At 39.3% G+C, this 20,689-nt stretch overlaps 2 protein-coding genes across 3 annotated transcripts in view; one reads left to right on the top strand and one right to left on the bottom strand.

The window, feature by feature from the left end:
• Window positions 1–20,689, top strand: part of LOC138959660 (ependymin-related protein 2-like) — a 73,063-nt gene that overhangs the window by 12,295 nt on the left and 40,079 nt on the right. The gene's annotated exons all lie outside the window — the stretch shown is intronic.
• Window positions 8,867–16,136, bottom strand: LOC138959654 (uncharacterized). Of its 2 annotated transcripts, none has more exons than XM_070331229.1 (5): window positions 15,587–16,136; window positions 14,977–15,068; window positions 12,988–13,102; window positions 12,192–12,340; window positions 8,867–10,841 (listed from the first exon to the last, which is right to left on the bottom strand). In XM_070331229.1, exons 1-4 carry the CDS (start codon window positions 15,762–15,764, stop codon window positions 12,288–12,290), a joined length of 438 nt encoding a protein of 145 aa, XP_070187330.1. In that variant the 5' UTR covers window positions 15,765–16,136; the 3' UTR covers window positions 8,867–10,841; window positions 12,192–12,287. The 2 variants fall into 2 exon arrangements, with proteins under 2 accessions (XP_070187330.1, XP_070187329.1); XM_070331228.1 differs by having other exon boundaries at window positions 12,878–13,102; window positions 15,587–16,122.

Raw genomic sequence — 20,689 nt, 5'->3', positions numbered from 1 at the left:
TTTCCAAAAGTTTATCTTGCTTTTCAAAACCTTGTGTTGGAAAGTTGAGATGTTAAACAAACCAAACACACCAAAATATTTCAATTTTGACTAACTTTATTTTTGGGCACTCAAGTCACACATCTGACCAGTTTTCAGGAGAGTGACCCACCTATATTTACAGTTTGGCCCTCATTGAATGCTGCTCTAAGTGATGAGAGAGAGACACACACACACACACACACACACACACACACACACTAAACATTTCAGTGCCGGCTGAAGGGTAGTGAAATCTAAATTAACTTTGAAGTAAATCAGCTGGAATTTGATCAGTAACTGGCAGTCCAGACAAGCCCATTTTGTAAACAGTATAAGGGAAGCAACTCCGTGCAGGAGACAAACTGCATCGTGCAATGTACTACACGGGTTATTTTCTTGTGAGCCAAGGAACAAATTTACTGTCAGTATTTAACGTTACTCATAAACACAGAACGCTAGTATTAACACTTGTGTGTGTCCTACCTTCTCCATGATCGTGTTCTGCAACTGGAAATTGCCAGTCCGCTGCGGGCCCAAGTTCAAGGACAACGGTTTCCCCAGTTTCACTTTCAGCGGCCGGCCATCTCGTCCCTACTGCCTTCATGTCCAGGTCCTGTCCATCAGGTTCATTTGTCCGGTTCAAATGCACTGGATGGTTTCTGTCGTTATAAGTTCCAAAACAAACACAGCTGAAAAACTTTTTACTGATGAACCCTGCAGCCAAAAGTTAGACCGTTTGTTGACCAAGCGGGAGTGATCGACCTTGGTAAAACTGTCCCGATTTGTTTTGTTTTATGTACTCCGATACGATGTTGATGGCGGAAAAGACTCAGTTTCCGATAATGTAACAAAATCCGCCTAAACGTATTTCATTATTGAAATGCGATAAGTGGTCTGTCGGTTTGTCCCGTGTGTGTGTGTGTGTGTGTGTGTGTGTGTGTCACGGTGTAGGCCTACGTGTGGTCAGACCACAGGCGGAAGGTATCGTTCACTGGACCACTACTATCATAGAAAGACTATAGATACCTTCCGCCTGTGCCGTGGTCAGACTCGGACATACGTACATCATCTAGTCTCTGGTGTGGTGTGCTATAAATAGATATAGGCCTAGTGTGTCATAGTAGTGGAAGGGCTCCTAATATGGACCGCTTTTTGTTACATTTAGTCAAGTTTTGACTAAATGTTTTAACATAGAGGGGGGAATCGAGACGAGGGTCGTGGTGTATGTGTGTGTGTGTGTGTGTGTGTGTCTGTCTGTCTGTGTGTGTGTGTAGAGCGATTCAGACTAAACTACTGGGCCGATCTTTATGAAATTTGACATGAGAGTTCCTGGGTATGATATCCCCGGACGTTTTTTTTCATTTTTTCGATAAATACCTTTGATGACGTCATATCCGGCTTTTTGTAAAAGTTGAGGCGGCACTGTCACACCCTCATTTTTCAATCAAATTGATTGAAATTTTGGCAAAGCAATCTTCGACGAAGCCCGGGGTTTGGTATTGCATTTCAGCTTGGTGGCTTAAAATCTAATGAGTGAGTTTGGTCATTAAAAATCGGAAACTTGTAATTAAAATTATTTTTTTATTAAACGATCCAAAAACAATTTCATCTTATTCTTCGTCATTTTCTGATTCCAAAAACATATACATATGTTATATTTGGATTAAAAACAAGCTCTGAAAATTAAAAAAATTAAAAATTATGATCAAAATTAAATTTCCGAAATCGTTTTAAAAACTATTTCATCTTATTCCTTGTCGGTTCCTGATTCCAAAAACATATAGATATGATATGTTTGGATTAAAAACACGCTCAGAAAGTTAAAACGAAGAGAGGTACAGTAAAGCGTGCTATGAAGCACGTACAGCGCAATCGCTACCGCGCCAAACAGGCTCGTCACTTTCACTGCCTTTTGCACTAGCGGCGGACTACGTTCAGTTTCATTCTGAGAGTTCCACAGCTTGACTAAATGTAGTAATTTCGCCTTACGCGACTTGTTTTATGCTAATGTAACCGAGTGCCAACTTTACTTTACCCTTTCTCACCGAGCACAAACACTCAAAGCAACTGACACAAGTTATATTCAGGTTCTTTTATTCCATAAGATGAAAAGGGGAATGTGTGGGATAACGGGGGTTTACTTTCAAATACAAAACTTTCAATGTATTACAACAGGACTAAACAACTCCAAAAACAACGCTCTCAATTCTTCACTCTAAAACTATATTCTAAATTCTCCCTCTAAAGCTACACTTTAAAAACACACTAAATTCTTCCTCCAACTACACTCTAAAACTCTACTCTAAATCCTCACTCTCCACTTTAACCCAAACAAGTCGCGTAAGGCGAAAATACAATATTTAGTCAAGTAGCTGTCGAACTCACAGAACACGTGGAATTGACAAGAAGAGCGGGGTATTCGTTGCGCTGAGAAGGATAGCACGCTTTTCTGTACCTCTCTTTGTTTTAACTTTCTGAGCGTGTTTTTAATCCAAACATATCATATCTATATGTTTTTGGAATCAGGAACCGACAAGGAATAAGATGAAAGTGTTTTTAAATTGATTTCGAAAAAAAAAATTTGATAATAATTTTTATATATTTAATTTTCAGAGCTTGTTTTTAATCCGAATATAACATATTTATATGTTTTTGGAATCAGAAAATGATGGAGAATAAGATAAACGTAAATTTGGATCGTTTTATAAATTTTTATTTTTTTTTACAATTTTCAGATTTTTAATGACCAAAGTCATTAATTAATTTTTAAGCCACCAAGCTGAAATGCAATACCGAACCCCGGGCTTCGTTGAAGAGTACTTGACCAAAATTTCAACCAATTTGGTTGAAAAATGAGGGCGTGACAGTGCCGCCACAACTTTCACGAAAAGCCGGATATGACGTCATCAAAGACATTTATCAAAAAAATGAAAAAAACGTTCGGGGATTTCATACCCAGGAACTCTCATGTCAAATTTCATAAAGATCGGTCCAGTAGTTTAGTCTGAATCGCTCTACACACACACACACACACACGCACGCACACACATACGCACATACACCACGACCCTCGTTTCGATTCCCCCTCGATGTTAAAATATTTAGTCAAAACTTGACTAAATATAAAAACACAATGAAACTCTAATCTAAAACAAACGAAATCTAAAACCCTCCCCCCGTGTACACTACATTGGGTGTGCACGTTAAAGATCCCACGATTGACAAAAGGGTCTTTCCTGGCAAAATTGCTTAGGCACAGTTAATAATTGTCTACCTATACCCGTGTGACTTGGAATAATAGGCCGCGAAAGGTAAATATGCGCCGAAATGGCTGCAATCTACTGGCCGTATAAAATTTCATCTCACACGGCATCACTGCAGAGCGCCTAGAACTGTACCCACGGAATATGCGCGATATAAGCCTCATTGATTGATTGATTAAAAAAAACAACCTAAAAACAATTCTTAAAAAAACCAAATCTACAAAAACTCACTGAGCACCTCGAAAACCAGTCTACGAGAACTAATCTACGAGAACCAGTCTACGAGAACTAATCTACAAAATCCCCATCTACGAAAACCTAGCTAGAAAACCCATCTACAAAAACCTAGCTAAAATAACCCACTGAACAACCCGTCTACGAAAACCCCATCTAAATAGACCCGTCTACGAAAACCCCATCTAAAAAAGAAAAAGACCCCGTCGCACACTCCGCCATCCTGCAAACCACAGAATGCACGCCGTAAGCATACGTAAACAACTCAACAATTTCAACTACCACAAACTAATTCTTTAAACAACCAAACACATCATTCTTATCAAATAACATACCTACAATACCGTTCTCTCAAACGGTTTTCTAAAGCATTCAATAAACAAAAGTTTTCCCAAACATTCAACTCACAAAACAGTCTTCATGAACATTCAAATAAATCCTTCCCCAAGCAGCATACTCTTCTTCTCACTGCTTACCCATTTACAGAAAGAGAATTGTATTAACCTACCAGCAAAAGAATTCCTCACATCCCAAAGGATTTCAGCCTGTGACCAAACATGTCACACCAGGCGTCCAGAAAACACACGCACAAAAATATACGTTGTCTTTCTTCAGAATTCCAAGCAGAAAGAAAGTCTCAGTAGGACCCAGGGCCCAACATTCCGCGTGCCTGCGTCACAAGGTTAACACACATTCGACTCGAGGGGTGTCGAGTACCTCTACTTTCTCTACTTGGTGTTTAACATCACCTTCAACTATTCAAAATTACATCGCGGCGGAGAGAAAAAGAGAGATGGAATAAAGTCACCTGTCAATTGTTTCTTGTTCACAAAAACATTAATCACAATTTTACTCCAGAAACTTATACCAAAAAACAATCTTTGTACCTATGCAAATTTAAGAATCAGCTCTTCCGCTAGACCATTTCAATACCGAAAAAAACACAGTCTCGGAAACCTTAGTGGATCCCCGATAGTACAGGGGTCCCCGAGTTCACAAGTTCAAACGGATGTACACAAGTGCATGTGCACCGTAACTGTCGTCGGTCACAAGCTCACATCCTCCCCAACTTAGACTGTCGGCTCCTGGCGACATGCCAGAATTAGAAAAATTCAAAAAAATATTTAACCTCCAAAGAACATAATATTCTCCATCCTCAAACAAATCATTTCAAAAACTTTCACACAAAAACAACCATCAACTGACTATAACAATATTTCTCTGAAACTAATAGTTTCTGAAATACAAATTTCACATAATCCTTCCAGTGCCAATAATCCTATCTCCTGGTCGACATCTAACTCGCACAAGTTGACAAAAAAAATTACAACTCGTCTTTAACAGAGGCAGTTCCCTGGTTCACTTTACAAAGAAATATGTTCACCACTTGCCAGATAACCAATAATGATAATCTTTACGACTTATCAAAATATTTTTATCTCTCTTGAGCATACACCAGAACAAAATGTTGACAATCTTTACGATTTATCAAAGCATCCGATCTCTCTTGAGCATACATCAGAACAAAATACTGACAACCTTTACGATTTATCAATGCATGTCCCCTCTTTGTATCCCAACTGTAATTGGCAACACAATCTTCTAATCAACTAACAAAATGACCACTTGCCAAGGCAATGAAAAAACTGGAAGTCCTTAAAACTCACCCAGAATATCAAACCTTTAGTCAAAAATCAGCAATAACCTAATGTCACTCATCACAATTAAACCATTCAACAGGAGTATTCATAGGCAACCATACAATCCTTCAGAATCTATTTCAAAAATCCACTAATATTAACTCTATTAAACAAAACCAGTGTACACACTGTCTTCAAACAAAGACATCAGTCAGTGCTAGAACTCAAAAATTCTAAAAAAATACCACCAAGAAAAATAAAAAGTGAGAACAGAGGAGACAGTAAAAGTGAGAGCGGAGAAAACAGTAAAGACAAACCAAACGATAGCAGAGAGCAAAAAGGAAGAAAAAGGTTATCTAATCCCTTACAGGTAGCATACTTTGCTCCTGAGGCGTACGAGGCTGGAGACGCCATATTCAAACCAAAGAATCCCTAAAACGTGCAGCCAAGAGAATTAGAAACTGGGAGCGGAGAAGACAGTAAAGACCAACTAAACGATAGCAGAGAGCAAAAAGGAAGAAAAAGGTTATCTAATTCCTTACAGGTAGCATACTTTGCTCCTGAGGCGTACGAGGCTGGAGACGCCATGCTCAAACCAAAGAATCCCTAAAAAGTGCAGCCAAGAGAATTAGAAAGTGGGAGCTGAGAAGACAGTAAAGACAAACCAAACGATAGCAGAGAGCAAAAAGGTAGAAAAAGGTCATCTAATCCCTTACAGGTAGCATACTTTGCTCCTGAGGCGTACGAGGCTGGAGACGCCATACACAAACAAATTAAAGTTCAGTGACCAACTAATCTCAAGAATACAAAATCTAAAATCTAGTCACACCCCACTCAATATGTTTGAGTAGTCTATCGACTAGAAACAACGTAGAATCCGGTAAAATCTAGTTACATCCTACCCCATCTATTGGAGTAATCTGTCAACTAGAGACAGCATAAAACCCGTCAAATACCACCACCAACTAGGCGTCCTTGTGGTAAATGATACAAGTTTGAATGCGTCCCAGCACCCTGTCTACAGCATATCAAATTTAATAATATGTATATATATCCTTCTCTTCTTCACCATCACTCTCCTTCCTTCCTTCACTCTCCTTCCTTCCTTCACAATCCTTCCTTCCTTCACTATCCTTCCCTCCTTCACTATCCTTCTCCATCCTTTTCTCTTCCAATATGTTATATATAGAGAATACTACATGGCTTGCTGTGTCGTACCAGATTTACACGAGTTGTTTTTTTAAATATTGAACTGCGAGCGAAAGCGAGCTGTTCACTATTTGAAAAAGCAACGAGTGTAAATCTGGTACGACACAGCAAGCCATGTAGTATTCTGTTTATCCTACATACTGTACTTATACGTGTATTTTACTGAAAATGTCCTGTAGTCGAAGCAGATTAATTGAAGACGCTTGTTTTGGAACCTCGATCTCTTCTAAAGCCTCGTGAAATCTATTACGTCAAAGCAAAGAAACGTCACTTTGAAAGTGTGGCGTGACGTGTTAGTTCTAAAGATTCATCGAGGGTAATTAGCGAGCGCAATTTTTGTTTCTATAATGACGTTTGTCTCGGTTTGGCATCATAAGCAGTGGAAAAACTGACAGGTCCCTGCCAGACTTGCTTGACATGACCTCATTTACATGATATACACACGTGTGATTTGAACGATTATTATCTCGTGGGTGTCTCTCTCACGTATGTAGGATAAATGTCGGTATTTCAACATGTAAATGTTGTTCACCATGTTTCGATCCTTGAAACAAATTAACCCGCAAGCGCATAACTCACGTCCCAAGCACACGGCTTGCAACAAAAACCACACTAACACCCATACATACAACCACAAGTGTTAGTAATCACATCACCATGTAGCATAATCAAACATACTACACATGTCCGTCATAATATCAAATCAACACAACATAATCAAACACACTTTTCCAGGGATGGTCCACTCCCCAACTCTGTCTCTTTGCACGGTGTGCAAACAGTCTTTCACAAACGTCCGAAGAAATGTTAATCACTGAAGTCCTTCTTCTGTGGACTAACAGAGTAAAAAGAAATGTTAATCACTGTAATCCTTTCTTCCACGGATTAACAGACTAAAAGGCAATGTTGACTACAAAGCCGCATCCGTCAACGTCACGCCCGGACTCCCTCCAACTTCTCACACGCCTGTCTCCTCCACACCAGCCCGCGTCCGGACTGCATGCCTGCCTGCCATTCTCTGTGCGACGGGGTCCCCTAACCTACTCTACTCCTAGCCTAGCCCTAACTGTAACACCCCCTACCCACCCTTGCTCGCAGCGCCAAATGTAACCGAGTGCCAATTTACTTTACCCTTTCTCACCGAGCACAAACACTCAAAGCAACTGACACAAGTTATATTACCAGGTTCTTTTATTCCATAAGATGAAAAGGGGAATGTGTGGGATAACGGGGGTTTACTTTCAAATACAAAACTTTCAATGTATTACAACAGGACTAAACAACTCCAAAAACAATGCTCTCAATTCTTCACTCTAAAACTATATTCTAAATTCTCCCTCTAAAGCTACACTTTAAAAACACACTAAATCCTTCCTCCAAACTACACTCTAAAACTCTACTCTAAATCCTCAATCTCCACTTTAACCCAAAAAAACACAATGAAACTCTAATCTAAAACAAACGAAATCTAAAAAAACAACCTAAAAACAATTCTTAAAAAAACCAAATCTACAAAAACTCACTGAGCCCCTCCACAAAAACCAGTCTACAAGAACCAGTCTACGAAAACTAATCTACGAGAACCAATCTACGAAAACCAGTCTACGAGAACTAATCTACGAGAACCAGTCTACGAGAACTCACTGGGCGAAAAGTGGCGTTTTGTATCTTACAAAACTACTCAAAATCCCAACAAAACTTCAAGTTTCAATGGGTTTATCACATTTTGGTGTTCACGACAACGCCAGATTTTGATTGGATTTTGTTGAAGTTATCGCAGCGAAATTGCCTGGAATTTCAGCGCGTTTTGCGACGGTCAAAACATCATGTTAAACCATGTTACAGCATGTCTGTAACATGCAAAAATTCCAAGTTTTGATGGCATTAAAGCTTTGGTTTAACGCCAAGTAACATCATGTTATCGTAGACTTAACTTGCAAAACTGCTTGTTTTGGTGGTGTTACAGCTTGCTTGTAATGTGATTAACATCATGTTATCGTAGACTTAACTTGCAAAACTGCTTGTTTTGGTGGTGTTACAGCTTGCTTGTAATGTGATTAACATCATGTTATCGTAGACTTAACTTGCAAAACTGCTTGTTTTGGTGGTGTTACAGCTTGCTTGTAATGTGATTAACATCATGTTATTGCTGGTATAACATGCAAAACCCCATGTTATGTTGGTGTTAAAGCTTGCTCAAATGCCTATTAACTCCATGTTATGTTGGTGTTAAAGCTTGCTCAAATGCCTATTAACACCATTTTAGTTGGTGTAAGGCTTGATTATTAATGTAAAAACCATGTTATGACGTTCACATAATTGTTTTCCACTGGATGGAATTTTGTGGAAAAGAAAGCATGTTGTTTGGGAATTGTGTGCGGGTTTCATGCTTGGATATTGCACTATGCTGACTTGTCACAGGTCAATTTACATTTAACAATATTAGTTTTCAAATGCATCATCCTTCACACATTATGTAAACATCTTTAACATTAACACTTTGGTTGTAAAATGATTGCACTTTATTCAAACAGGACAAAAACAAAAATGCTGATTCACAATGTACAATAGCAAAGGACTATTTTGAGTGGAGACAGTGTTCATCCACACTATAGATGCCCTGTGAAAACATTGGCCATAGATATATGTGAATTACTTCCCTTGGGTATGAACATTTATGAATGATTAAATGGGTGAAAGAAGGCCACACAAAATGAAAATCAGTAAATAACAAAATCACTTCCCTTGTGAGTAAGAACAGTCATACCATGTTCCAACTTTTTGCTAAAAATTCGCCCACAATGTGACCTTCAAAGTTAACAAGAAGAGCAAACGCTCGATCGAGTCACTTTCGCAGTTCTGAATATTATATGAGGCATCAGATGGACAGGAAGAAATTGCTATTCACAACACAATGAGTCACGTTCACATAAAATTTGAGCCCGGTCACTTTTATAGTTTCCGAGAAAAGCCCAACGTTAAGTTGTGTGTTGCCGAACAGAAAAGGCTAGTTATCTCCCTTGTTTTTCTGATAACGTTCGTAAAAGGCTACAGATGTAAATACTTTGATGTAAAGAATAATCCTACAAAGTTTCAATCACATCCGATGAACTTTGTCAAAGATATAAAATGTCTAATTTTTCCTTTGACGCTGACCTGTGACCTTGAAAAAGGTCAAAGGTCAACGAAACCATCGTTAAAGTGTAGAGGTCATTGGAGGTCACGACTAAACAAAATATGAGCCCGATCGCTTTGATAGTTTCCGAGAAAAGTCCAACGTTAAGGTGGTGTCTACGGCCGGCCGGCCGGATGGCCGGCCGGACGGCCGGCCGGACGGCCGGCCGGACAGACTAACACTGACCGATTACATAGAGTCACTTTTTCTCAAGTGACTCAAAAAGGGGTAACTGAACTTCATGTTTGGATGTCATGGAGTCATGGAGTCCAACATGAAGAAATGTATAAGAACACAAGAATGTATGCATGACAAAGAACAAATGTTTATTTTTGAATGTTTTATGTATGTTATTATTACGGACACAAAAGCTCAGCAATGCAATTTCTCTTTTAGAGATTAATAAAGTTATTTTATTGTATTGTATTGTATTGTATGTCAGTAAATTTTGAAAGCCCTAGATTCATAAACATCTGAAAACTGCTCAACGTCTTTGCATCACGGCACATTAATAAAAGTAAGAGTTAGTAAGACTGGCCTAACTGCTATGGTGAGGCAGTAATAACTCGTTGATGAAGAATTATTTGAATTCTGAATTTCGAACAAACAAATACAGTGTCCTTCCAAACACCCTTTTCAGGCCTCCAAGAATAAAAAAAATAAGCTGGTCTTATAAAGGAGGAAATCTGCTTAATATCTAGGTAAATGTACAACAGGTTGTGAACAGAAAATCCAAAAATGTAAGGTCTGAAAAGCGGGGAAGTTTGAAAAGGGGGGAAGGGGGGGACCTAAAATGTGACGATCATAACAACCATAATTTATCTAACAAAGTTCATTCTGAAATCTTCTTCAGCGTTTGATTATGGAGAGACTAAATCCTCAGTTCAGATGTGGTCTTAACTCCTTGTCTCCCAGGTACACACAGTCACTATGTACATTGCATCTGTTATCATTCGGCACATATCTGCATCCTGCTTAGACTGTTAGCTTCAGTCGCTTCCTGTAACGTTGATCTAACGCCAGGATTCTAGCCTGTTGATACAGTTTCTACAATTCTGAGTGACCTGCTGCAGCACAGCTGGTCTCGGCTTAAAAAATCTTGGTCAACATAGATGGGGTACAAAGTGTTAAAATAAAGCGTCCTTCCAAAGTTGATGACAGGTCCCCAGAGTATTCACAAAATTATATGGTACTGGAACTGGAAGCCTTGCACGGCGACAAAAAAGATGTCCACGCCTACATGAAGAAGCATCCTTCACGGCTTCAGCGGAAACAGTCGGCTGGGGATGAGGACAGCACCTATGTAAAAAATATAGACAAGAACAAAATATATGTCAATGGGAAAACAAAGAAACAAGTAGAGAAGGACCTCCCCACCTTTACACAGTGAAAATGAAAAACACATGTGAATGTACTTATGTTTTAAATCTCCCCCCCCCCCCCACCCCCCCCCCCCCCCAATTAAGACCAATTATCCAAGATATTTTTCAGTCCTCAAAGGAGAATTTCACTGTTCTCACGGAACCCTGAAGAAAACTGAGCTGTGCTAATATATTACATAACTGCAAACATCCCTCAAATTCAATATTGCAAGCCACTATACATTTCTCATAAAGGCACTTCATGCTCACGTGTGAAAACTAACATAAGTTTACAAGTGTGTATCTACTTATAATAATAATAATAATAGCGGGCATTTATAAAGCGCCTTATCAGAAGTTCAAAGCGCGTGACAACAATACGTGTATAAAAAATTCATACAATCACTGTCAGATTCAAACAACACATCATGCACATCTCACATCCCCAGACTCTATGCTAAGGCCAAAAAAAAAGAAGTCTGTTTACGGTATCCCGACCGACCCTATTTTTTTGCGCGACCCTAGACTTTTTTTTGGCATTTGGGGAAAAAAAAAAAAAATCAAAATTTTAAAACAAAGTTTGTTTTTTGGCAAAATAATTTGATGTTTTTTGGAGAAAAAAAAAATCCCGACCTACCGACCCTATTTTTTGGGCCGATGTTACCGTAAACAGACTATTTTTTTGTTTGGCCTAAGGAACTATCCGTAATGTTGTTGGAACAAGTGAGTTTTCAAATTGGACTTAAAAGATGAAATGTATGGAGAGTGACGTAATAGAAAGGGGAGTGAATTCCATAACTGAGGGCCATGATATGAAAACGTGCGGAAGCCATGAGCCTTGCGTTTAAAGCAACCTTGACGGAGAAGTCGAGCATCAGCAGAAGAATGAAGGGTGCGAGAGGGAGACCAGTTCCGAAAGATAGGCAGGTGCCGATTCAGAGATGATCTTGTAGCAGAAGCAGGCAGCTTTATACCTAATACGTTGAGACACAGGAAGCCAGTGAAGTTCTTTCATGAGAGGAGTGCTGCAGAGTGTTGTACTTTTTGCAAGGGTTGGAGAGTGGAGTCAGGGCAGCCTATGAGAAGGGATTTGCTGTAATCTAATCTACACAGAATGCAGGATGTAACGAGAGTTTTAGTGGCATCAACAGTCAGAAATGTTCTTGTGGAACCTATTCTTCTAGTTCTAATGTAGTACCTGTTTGTAGTGAACTCACCAGCAGGAGTATTGCATACATAATTACGCATTACTGAATTAAAGTAACTATTTTCAAAGCTTCTCGCTTACCTTGGAATAGTGTCAAGCAGCTTATGTTGTGTCTAGATCAGCAATCAGATCTTCACACTCAGCCTGCACTTGCTGAAAACTGGACATGCCTGTATCTCAATCAAGCTGTTGTTGCGGAGACAACGGAATCATGCTCAAGTCAGGTCCAACTGAAATAAAAGCATATTGTTAGCTGATAAATGATTTGATCAAGCAAAACCATGCGGTATTTTTTTAATAAAATATTTTGTATACCCCGCTAATGCAAAAATAATGTACTTATTTACTATCAGCATTAATTTTAGCTGGTCATTCAAACCAGAGCTTGTTCTAGAACTCCACAAGAACAACAATGGCAGTTGGCAATGGCACTGGCAGAATACAGATCAAAACAAGATTAGTATTAGCCTCACCAAGGGTTGACTTCCCATCAAAATGAATGACGGACTGAATCAAACTTCAGAGACATTACAATTTTTCACAACGATTTTTTCAGCAAACAGCCATGTTTTAATACCTGTACAAATGTATCAGTGATATCACTATGAGTATGACAGCATGACAGTGTGGTAAGCTTACCGACGATTCGTTCAGTATAGTCTTTCTATGTAAGTAGTGGTCCAGTGAACGATACCTTCCGCCTGTGGTTCAAGACAGAGATTAAGTTGAAACTTAATTCGAGAAGCCAAACACTGACGAATACTTACGTATTTTGAGCAAAACCCACGCACGTCGACCACAAGTTGATGTCTGCTGGAGTACGTAATCATAACGTAGAGGACAACAGTTTCACTTGGCTGGCTTCGGTTATTCCCACCTGTATCTGTTCCTTGCTGTTCTCCAAGAGACACCATGGTGCAGCAAGCTGAAGGGTGTCCTGTCGTATTTCCTCGAAGTTGTAGTAGGCAACCAGGAGGTGGGGGGCGACTGACCTGCAGCAGAATTCAAATCAATTAGTCAAGTCACTATGACATATCTTTATTGTTATCGCCACACGACGGGCGCTGTGGCGGGGTGGTAAGACGTCGGCCTCGTAATCGGAAGGTCGAGGGTTCGAATCCCGGCTGCGGCCGCCTGGTGGGTTAAGAGTGGAGATTTTTCCGATCTCCCAGGTCAACTTGTGTGCAGACCTGCTAGTGACTTATCCCCCTTCGTGTGTACAGTAGTCCCTTCCATTTCCGGCCCTTTCGTGGGCGTGAACCTACCCGGAGCGGCCAGCTTTCCCATGACTAATGAGTTTTCCTTCTATAATTGACTCTTAATGGCCGTTAACCTGTCTGACGCGGTCAACGGTCACTGATTTTTGCCCTAAGGTGCCCCTCTTACTCGACAGGAGCGGCCACTTAACGGCCACTTGTCACTTTCGCGGGCGAGCGCCTGTGGTGTGTGTGTGTGTGTGTGTGTTGTGTGCACAGACGGCACAGCACGAGCAGACGACATGAATACTTACGCATGCGCAAACTGTAAATACAGACATGCGCATACATGTACATTTACGGCAGTCACTTCCGGATCGATCACAGCTGATGTGAGTTTGAAACACTTGTTTATCTGACACTCAAATACATATATAATAATCCAAACAACACACATAGAAACAATAGCTTAGCCAAGACGATCGAGTTAAACACGCAAATAATTAAGATGTATAAACGAAAGCAAAACTAACAGAGACAATGAATCGGCGGCTCGTGGATGATCGCTTTCTTTTCTTCATGAAAACTTGATCGTGTTTTTTGGTTTTTTTTGGAGGAGGAGGGGGCCTGTAATGAACGGCCACCTGATATTTGCGGTCACCTTTGCAATGACTAATGGGTGACCGGATATGGCAGGTACTACTGTACACGCAACCACAAGACCAAGTGCGCACGGAAAAGATCCTGTAATCCATGTCAGAGTTCGGTGGGTTATGGAAACACGAAAATACCCAGCATGCTTCCTCCGAAAGCGGCGTGTGGCTGCCTAAATGGCGGGGTAAAAACGGTCATACACGTAAAAACACGAGTGTACATGGGAGTTTCAGCCCACGAACGCAGAAGAAGAAGTTATCGCCACACCAACCCTAAATTTTTCCTACCATACTGTATTTGTTATCCGAGAGAGAAAAAATCCATGTTGCAGACTCAAAAATTCCCTTCTCCATCATCTAGTGGACAGAGCTCACATGATTTCAAACAAATCTTTTTTTAAAGTCACATACTTTGTGCGACAGTGTTAGTTTACTAGTATAACTGTAATTTATAAATAGCAAATTAAAAAAGATCACTTAGGCCAAAAAAAAAAATAGGTGTGGTTACGGTAACATAGCCAAAAAAAATAGGGTAGGTAGGTAGGCAATCCCTTTTTTATTTTTTTTAACTTTTTTTTCTAATGTGTACAAATTAAACCTACTTGACAGGGAAATAAGTGTGCGACACGGGCGCTTTCGCTTTCATTGCGTTTTTTGCACTCGGTTTTGTTTTTTTTGTTTTTTTTGACAAATGTAATAAAAAGTTATAGGATCGGCCCCTAAAAATAGGGTAGGTCGGGTTACCGTAACCACACCTATTTTTTTTTTAGGCCTTATCAGATAATCAGCTAAATGCCTGGCAGATGACCCTCATTCAAAGTGAGTCGTGGCTAAACCATGAAACTAGAAAAACAGGTTATACCACAATATAAATCTCACACTGACAGCGGACAAAACTGAGAAAACACCCAGTATACATGTACCGGTACTCACAAAAGAGTTACAAGTAGCATATTATCACTATCAGTATCACTAATAGCATACTATACTGGGCAAATAACAGCAATTTTTACTCACTGGGGGTTTCCTGGCTGGAGTCTTTGGTGTTTCTACTGACTTCTGTAGCACATGGTTGGTTGGCAGACTTCCTGGAATGAGTGCTCGCTTGCCTGTAGGCCCAGCAAAAAAACATGCAAAGAAAATGTTCAAAATGCTGAGTCGAAATTATAAGTTAAATTAACTAAACAGACCTATACATTTAGATCTATTGAAATAGAAACAAGAATTAGTAAAACACACTACTGCAAATCTGTCAAGAATGAACAAGACTGACTCAGTGACCGAGTAAAACAACAAAAGAAATCTAAGTTCTACTTCTAACCCAGAAGTTTACTAGAATATATTCAAAAACACATTATCACAAGAACAAAGAGTGGTTTTTTCCCCCATTACCTAATAATTATAGCTCAGAATTACGCCTTTGTCAATGTATGATTCAGAATACGATTGTGTTATTTTTTGTCTGCGAGCTGTAAAAGTACTACAAGTTCAGTACAAGTACTAAGCTTCATACTGATTGATTGATACTACTAGAGCTTCGTCACTTGAAGCATTACAAGCAAAACAACACAGCACAGACAATCAGATGAAAGCTTATTTTCGCTATATTACTAGTTTTTTTACGTACCGTATTTGAAGCATGTTTCTTTGAAATGTCGGGAACATCCTCGCATTCTTCGGGTTGAAAAGCTTGTCAGCACGGTTGATTTTGTGGAAGAGCAGCTCTCCATTCGGCATCCGCTTTTCCGTTTGGTATACCATGGAAAGTTATAAGCGTTGAAGATCTTAGTGAGCTCACGCTGCATCCAGGCATACAACAATTTGCACCGGGCATCTTGAAATCATGGTTCACTTCTCTGGCATCATCGAAAAATGGCGAAACGGAAGTGACTTTTTTCGGAATGCAGCTTTCTTCCGGTTGTCAGCACTTACCGCGAGCGCAGCGAGTTGATCCAGTCACAACTATGCGCCGGCATAGACCACTGATCTAACAAGAAAAATGTTCATTCAAAATGAACAGCGTCGATGCAATGTCCACCAAAGATTTATTTTGGGAAGTGTTAAAGGTTAGGGTCAAAAGTTAATGAATTGCATGTTGTGCTGGATATATATAAATGGTTTATTTCAGTCAATGCTTGCCATAATTGATCAAACAGCCACAAGAAAAAAAACCTTTTTAATTAAAAAATAGAGCTTGTTTGAAACAGGTAGAAAGGAAGAGTTGATATTGCAATATCTGTACGTGGGAATGTGGTGAAAAAGAGTGCTAAAAGTAGTAAGTCAGTCTCAGATCCATTTCAAATATTTATTGCAGAAAAACAAAATACAAATTACAAAAAAACACAGAACCATTACCAGGTGTCATAGGAATGTTTGAAAACAATAGTTTTAATTTTACACTGTAAATACAGGAATCAGAATTAAACACCTCAAACTGATTGGCACATGCATAATGAATCACCTGGAATTGCAACAGGGAGATACTGAAGTAATTGGAAACAAACATCTGAAATTGACAGAGAAACAATTGAAAATATAGTACCAGTTGACATGAGCGTACAATATTTTAATGGAAGTGCAATTTTAGCACGAAGCATCCGCAGGAGGATGCACTAACAATTACATAGTGCCACAAAATGTGTACGGACATTTCACAACCGTGCATTATTAGCACAGAACACATACATGGGGGCGCACAAAACATTATTGTGACAATAATTTACACGAAACATTTCACAGTACATTTTTATGCATGGTGCATCTACTACAGGAGGGTGCTCCAACAATGATGCATAGTGCCAACATTTAGCGCAAACTTTTGACAAAAGTGCATTATTACCACAAAGCGCATACAGCGATTATATAGTAGCAAGTTGCACTAAACATTTGAACAAAATGTATTTTGTTCAAATGTTAACAGCACAGCACCAAGTTTTGCATAAGTGCACAACAGCACTGACCATTTCACAAAAGTGCATATAACAGCTGTGACAATTTTACAAAAGTGCATTGACCATTTCAGGCAGATGGCTAACATGCAGATTTCGCTTTGTCTGTCTTTCTTGTGTAGGCATGTTCAAGATCGATGAAGTCATGAGCAATTGGGTTAGATGACAGAAAAGATTCAAAAACGTCAGATTCAGTTAGATGACAGAAAAGATTCAAAAACGTCAGATTCAGTGTTTTGGGCACTGTTGAACAGGAACATTCTCTCCTGTTCAACAAATGTGGGTTCAATTCAAAAGCAACATTGTCACAGATAGGCTAGTGTTACATTTCTGTAAGTTTCAAAAACATCTTCCATGTGTTGGTTACTGTTGAACAGAGGCATATTTTCCTGTTCAAAAAAGTCTGACACAAATTTTCGTAGTTGTGGGTTAAGGTTCGATCTATACCGTCATTCAAACGAATCGTAGAACCGTCATTGTCACAGACAGTGTTACATTTCTGTTTTACATTCAAACGAGTCGTAGAAGTAGTAGTAGATTTGCGTTTGGTTGTTTTTATATTTAGTCAAGTTTTGACTAAATATTTTAACATCGAGGGGGAATCGAAACGAGGGTCGTGGTGTATGTGCGTGCGTGTGTGTGTGTGTGCGTGTGTGTGTGTGTGTGTGTGTGTGTGTAGAGCGATTCAGACTAAACTACTGGACCGATCTTTATGAAATTTGACATGAGAGTTCCTGGGTATGAAATCCCCGAAAGTGTTTTTCATTTTTTTGATAAATGTCTTTGATGACGTCATATCCGGCTTTTCGTGAAAGTTGAGGCGGCACTGTCACGCCCTCATTTTTCAACCAAATTGGTTGAAATTTTGGTCAAGTACTCTTCGACGAAGCCCGGGGTTCGGTATTGCATTTCAGCTTGGTGGCTTAAAAATTAATTAATGACTTTGGTCATTAAAAATCTGAAAATTGTAAAAAAAAATAAAAATTTATAAAACGATCCAAATGTACGTTTATCTTATTCTCCATCATTTGCTGATTCCAAAAACATATAAATATGTTATATTCGGATTAAAAACAAGCTCTGAAAATTAAATATATAAAAATTATTATCAAATTTTTTTTTTCGAAATCAATTTAAAAACACTTTCATCTTATTCCTTGTCGGTTCCTGATTCCAAAAATATATAGATATGATATGTTTGGATTAAAAACACGCTCAGAAAGTTAAAACGAAGAGAGGTACAGAAAAGCGTGCTATCCTTCTCAGCGCAACGAATACCCCGCTCTTCTTGTCAATTCCACGTGCACTGCCTTTGCCACGGGCGGTGGAGTGACGATGCTACGAGTATACGGTCTTGCTGCGTTGCGTTGCGTTCACTTTCATTCTGTGAGTTCGACAGCTACTTGACTAAATATTGTATTTTCACCTTACGCGACTTGTTTCTTTTAGATTCCTGTCACTCATACCAGCAGTATTGATTGAGGTACATAAATCTGTTGATGTACAGGGATGACTTGTTTGTAATGAATCCTTGTTTCCTCCACATTGAGTTTGCATTGCAGTTGGACAGAAATGAACAGGTGTTAATTGATAAACACATTGATAATGGCTTTTGAGAAAATCAATCAATTCTGCAAAGGAATTAACTTGATGACATCAAAACTGCAGCGCCATTTGAAGAATGGTTACCATTTCTGTTTCTTTGATGGGAATCAAACAAATAAAAACTTTGACTATCCAAGTTACCATGAATGCTCATTTTCTTTCCAAGCACCTAGCCAATGGAACACACTACCTCTCCCCCTCCCTCGAATCATTCAAATCTGCACTTAAGACATTCCTTTTTTCCAAATAATCCATGCATTCTACACTGCCCACCCCATCCCACCCTGAATAACTACAGGTACATATTTTAATGGTTGATGGTGTGTGTGTGCTAGTGACTTTAAGTCTCCGTGTGTGTGAATGAGTGTATGTGCGCCTTGAGTCGCCTGTTGGTGAGATATGTGCGCGTTATAAATATTCGTATTATTATTATTATTATTAGTTGACCGTCCTGAAAAGTAGCAAGGATATAATTTGAGACGATAAACGCCTGATGCAATACATCCTCAAGGTCAGTCAACTCAAAACCTTCATCATTCGCAACATCAGTAGGCAACACAGCGGGATTCGTATGTCCAGAAATCATGTCGAAAAAATATTCCATTTCAAAAGCATGTCCAACCACAGTTGTTGGCAAGTGTTCGTGTCCGAGGTAGCCTTCAGTGTGTGTATATATGTATTCATGTGACAGAGAGCGTGACCTCATTCTTCAATCCTCTCTCTCTCTTCTTTCTCATTCGAACGCACACACGCAAGAACGTAGCCTACGCACGCATGCACGCGCGCACACACACACACACACACACACACACACACCCCGCTGACGCACAAACCACGCACTCACACACGGCAGGCATATCTTTTTGTTACATTTAGTCAAGTTTTGACTAAATGTTTTAACGTAGAGGGGGGAATCGAGACGAGGGTCGTGGTGTATGTGCGTGTGTGTGTGTGTGTGTGTGTGTGTGTCTGTCTGTGTGTGTGTGTAGAGCGATTCAGACTAAACTACTGGACCGATCTTTATGAAATTTGACATGAGAGTTCCTGGGTATGATATCCCCATACGTTATTCATTTTTTTGATAACTGTCTTTGATGACGTCATATCCGGCTTTTCGTGAAAGTTGAGGCGGCACTGTCACGCCCTCATTTTTCAACCAAATTGGTTGAAATTTTGATCAAGTAATGTTCGACGAAGCCCGGACTTCGGTATTGCATTTCAGCTTGGTGGCTTAAAAATTAATTAATGACTTTGGTCATTAAAAATCTGAAAATTGTAAAAAAAAAATTTTTTTTTTAAAAACGATCCAAATTTACATTCATCTTATTCTCCATCATTTGCTGATTCCAAAAACATATAAATATGTTATATTTGGATTAAAAACAAGCTCTGAAAATTAAATATATAAAAATTAATATGAAAATTACATTTTCGAAATCAATTTAAAAACACTTTCATCTTATTCCTTGTCGGTTCCTGATTCCAAAAACATATAGATATGATATGTTTGGATTAAAAACACGCTCAGAAAGTTAAAACAAAGAGAGGTACAGAAAAGCGTGCTATCCTTCTGAGCGCAACTGCTACCCCGCTCTTCTTGTCAATTTCACTGTCTTTGCCGTGAGCGGGTGACTGACGATGCTACGAGAATGCGGTCTTGCTGCGTTACATTGCGTTCAGTTTCATTCTGTGAGTTCGACAGCTACTTGACTAAAATTAATGTTGTATTTTCGCCTTACGCGACTTGTTTTCTTTACCTTTGCTTATTGTGTTTTCGATATTTGTGTTTATTTTTTGCTTGACTTATCTGTTTTATTTTAATGTTTGCTATCCACATCGTGTGATAAATGTTTCTTCTCAGTCTCTGAGTCAGTTTAGTTTCTGCACGCCGCTTTGGTACTCCTTGTTTTTCTAACTGGTGTATTGTGCGCGATTTGCGGATTTATTTTTACATTTAGTCAAGTTTTGACTAAATGTTTTAACGTAGAGGGGGAATCGAGACGAGGGTCGTGGTGTATGTGCGTGCGTGCGCGTGTGTGTGTGTGTGTGTGTGTGTGTGTGTGTGTGTCTGTCTCTGTGTGTGTGTAGAGTGATTCAGACTAAACTACTGGACCGATCTTTATGAAATTTGACATGAGAGTTCCTGGGTATGAAATCCCCATACGTTTTTTTTTTAT

The sequence above is a fragment of the Littorina saxatilis genome, linkage group LG2 (assembly GCF_037325665.1).
Source record: "Littorina saxatilis isolate snail1 linkage group LG2, US_GU_Lsax_2.0, whole genome shotgun sequence".
Taxonomy (NCBI): Eukaryota; Metazoa; Mollusca; class Gastropoda; order Littorinimorpha; family Littorinidae; genus Littorina; species Littorina saxatilis.
The sequence above is the reverse complement of the archived record's forward strand: the minus strand, read 5'-3'. Positions and strand labels throughout refer to the sequence as shown.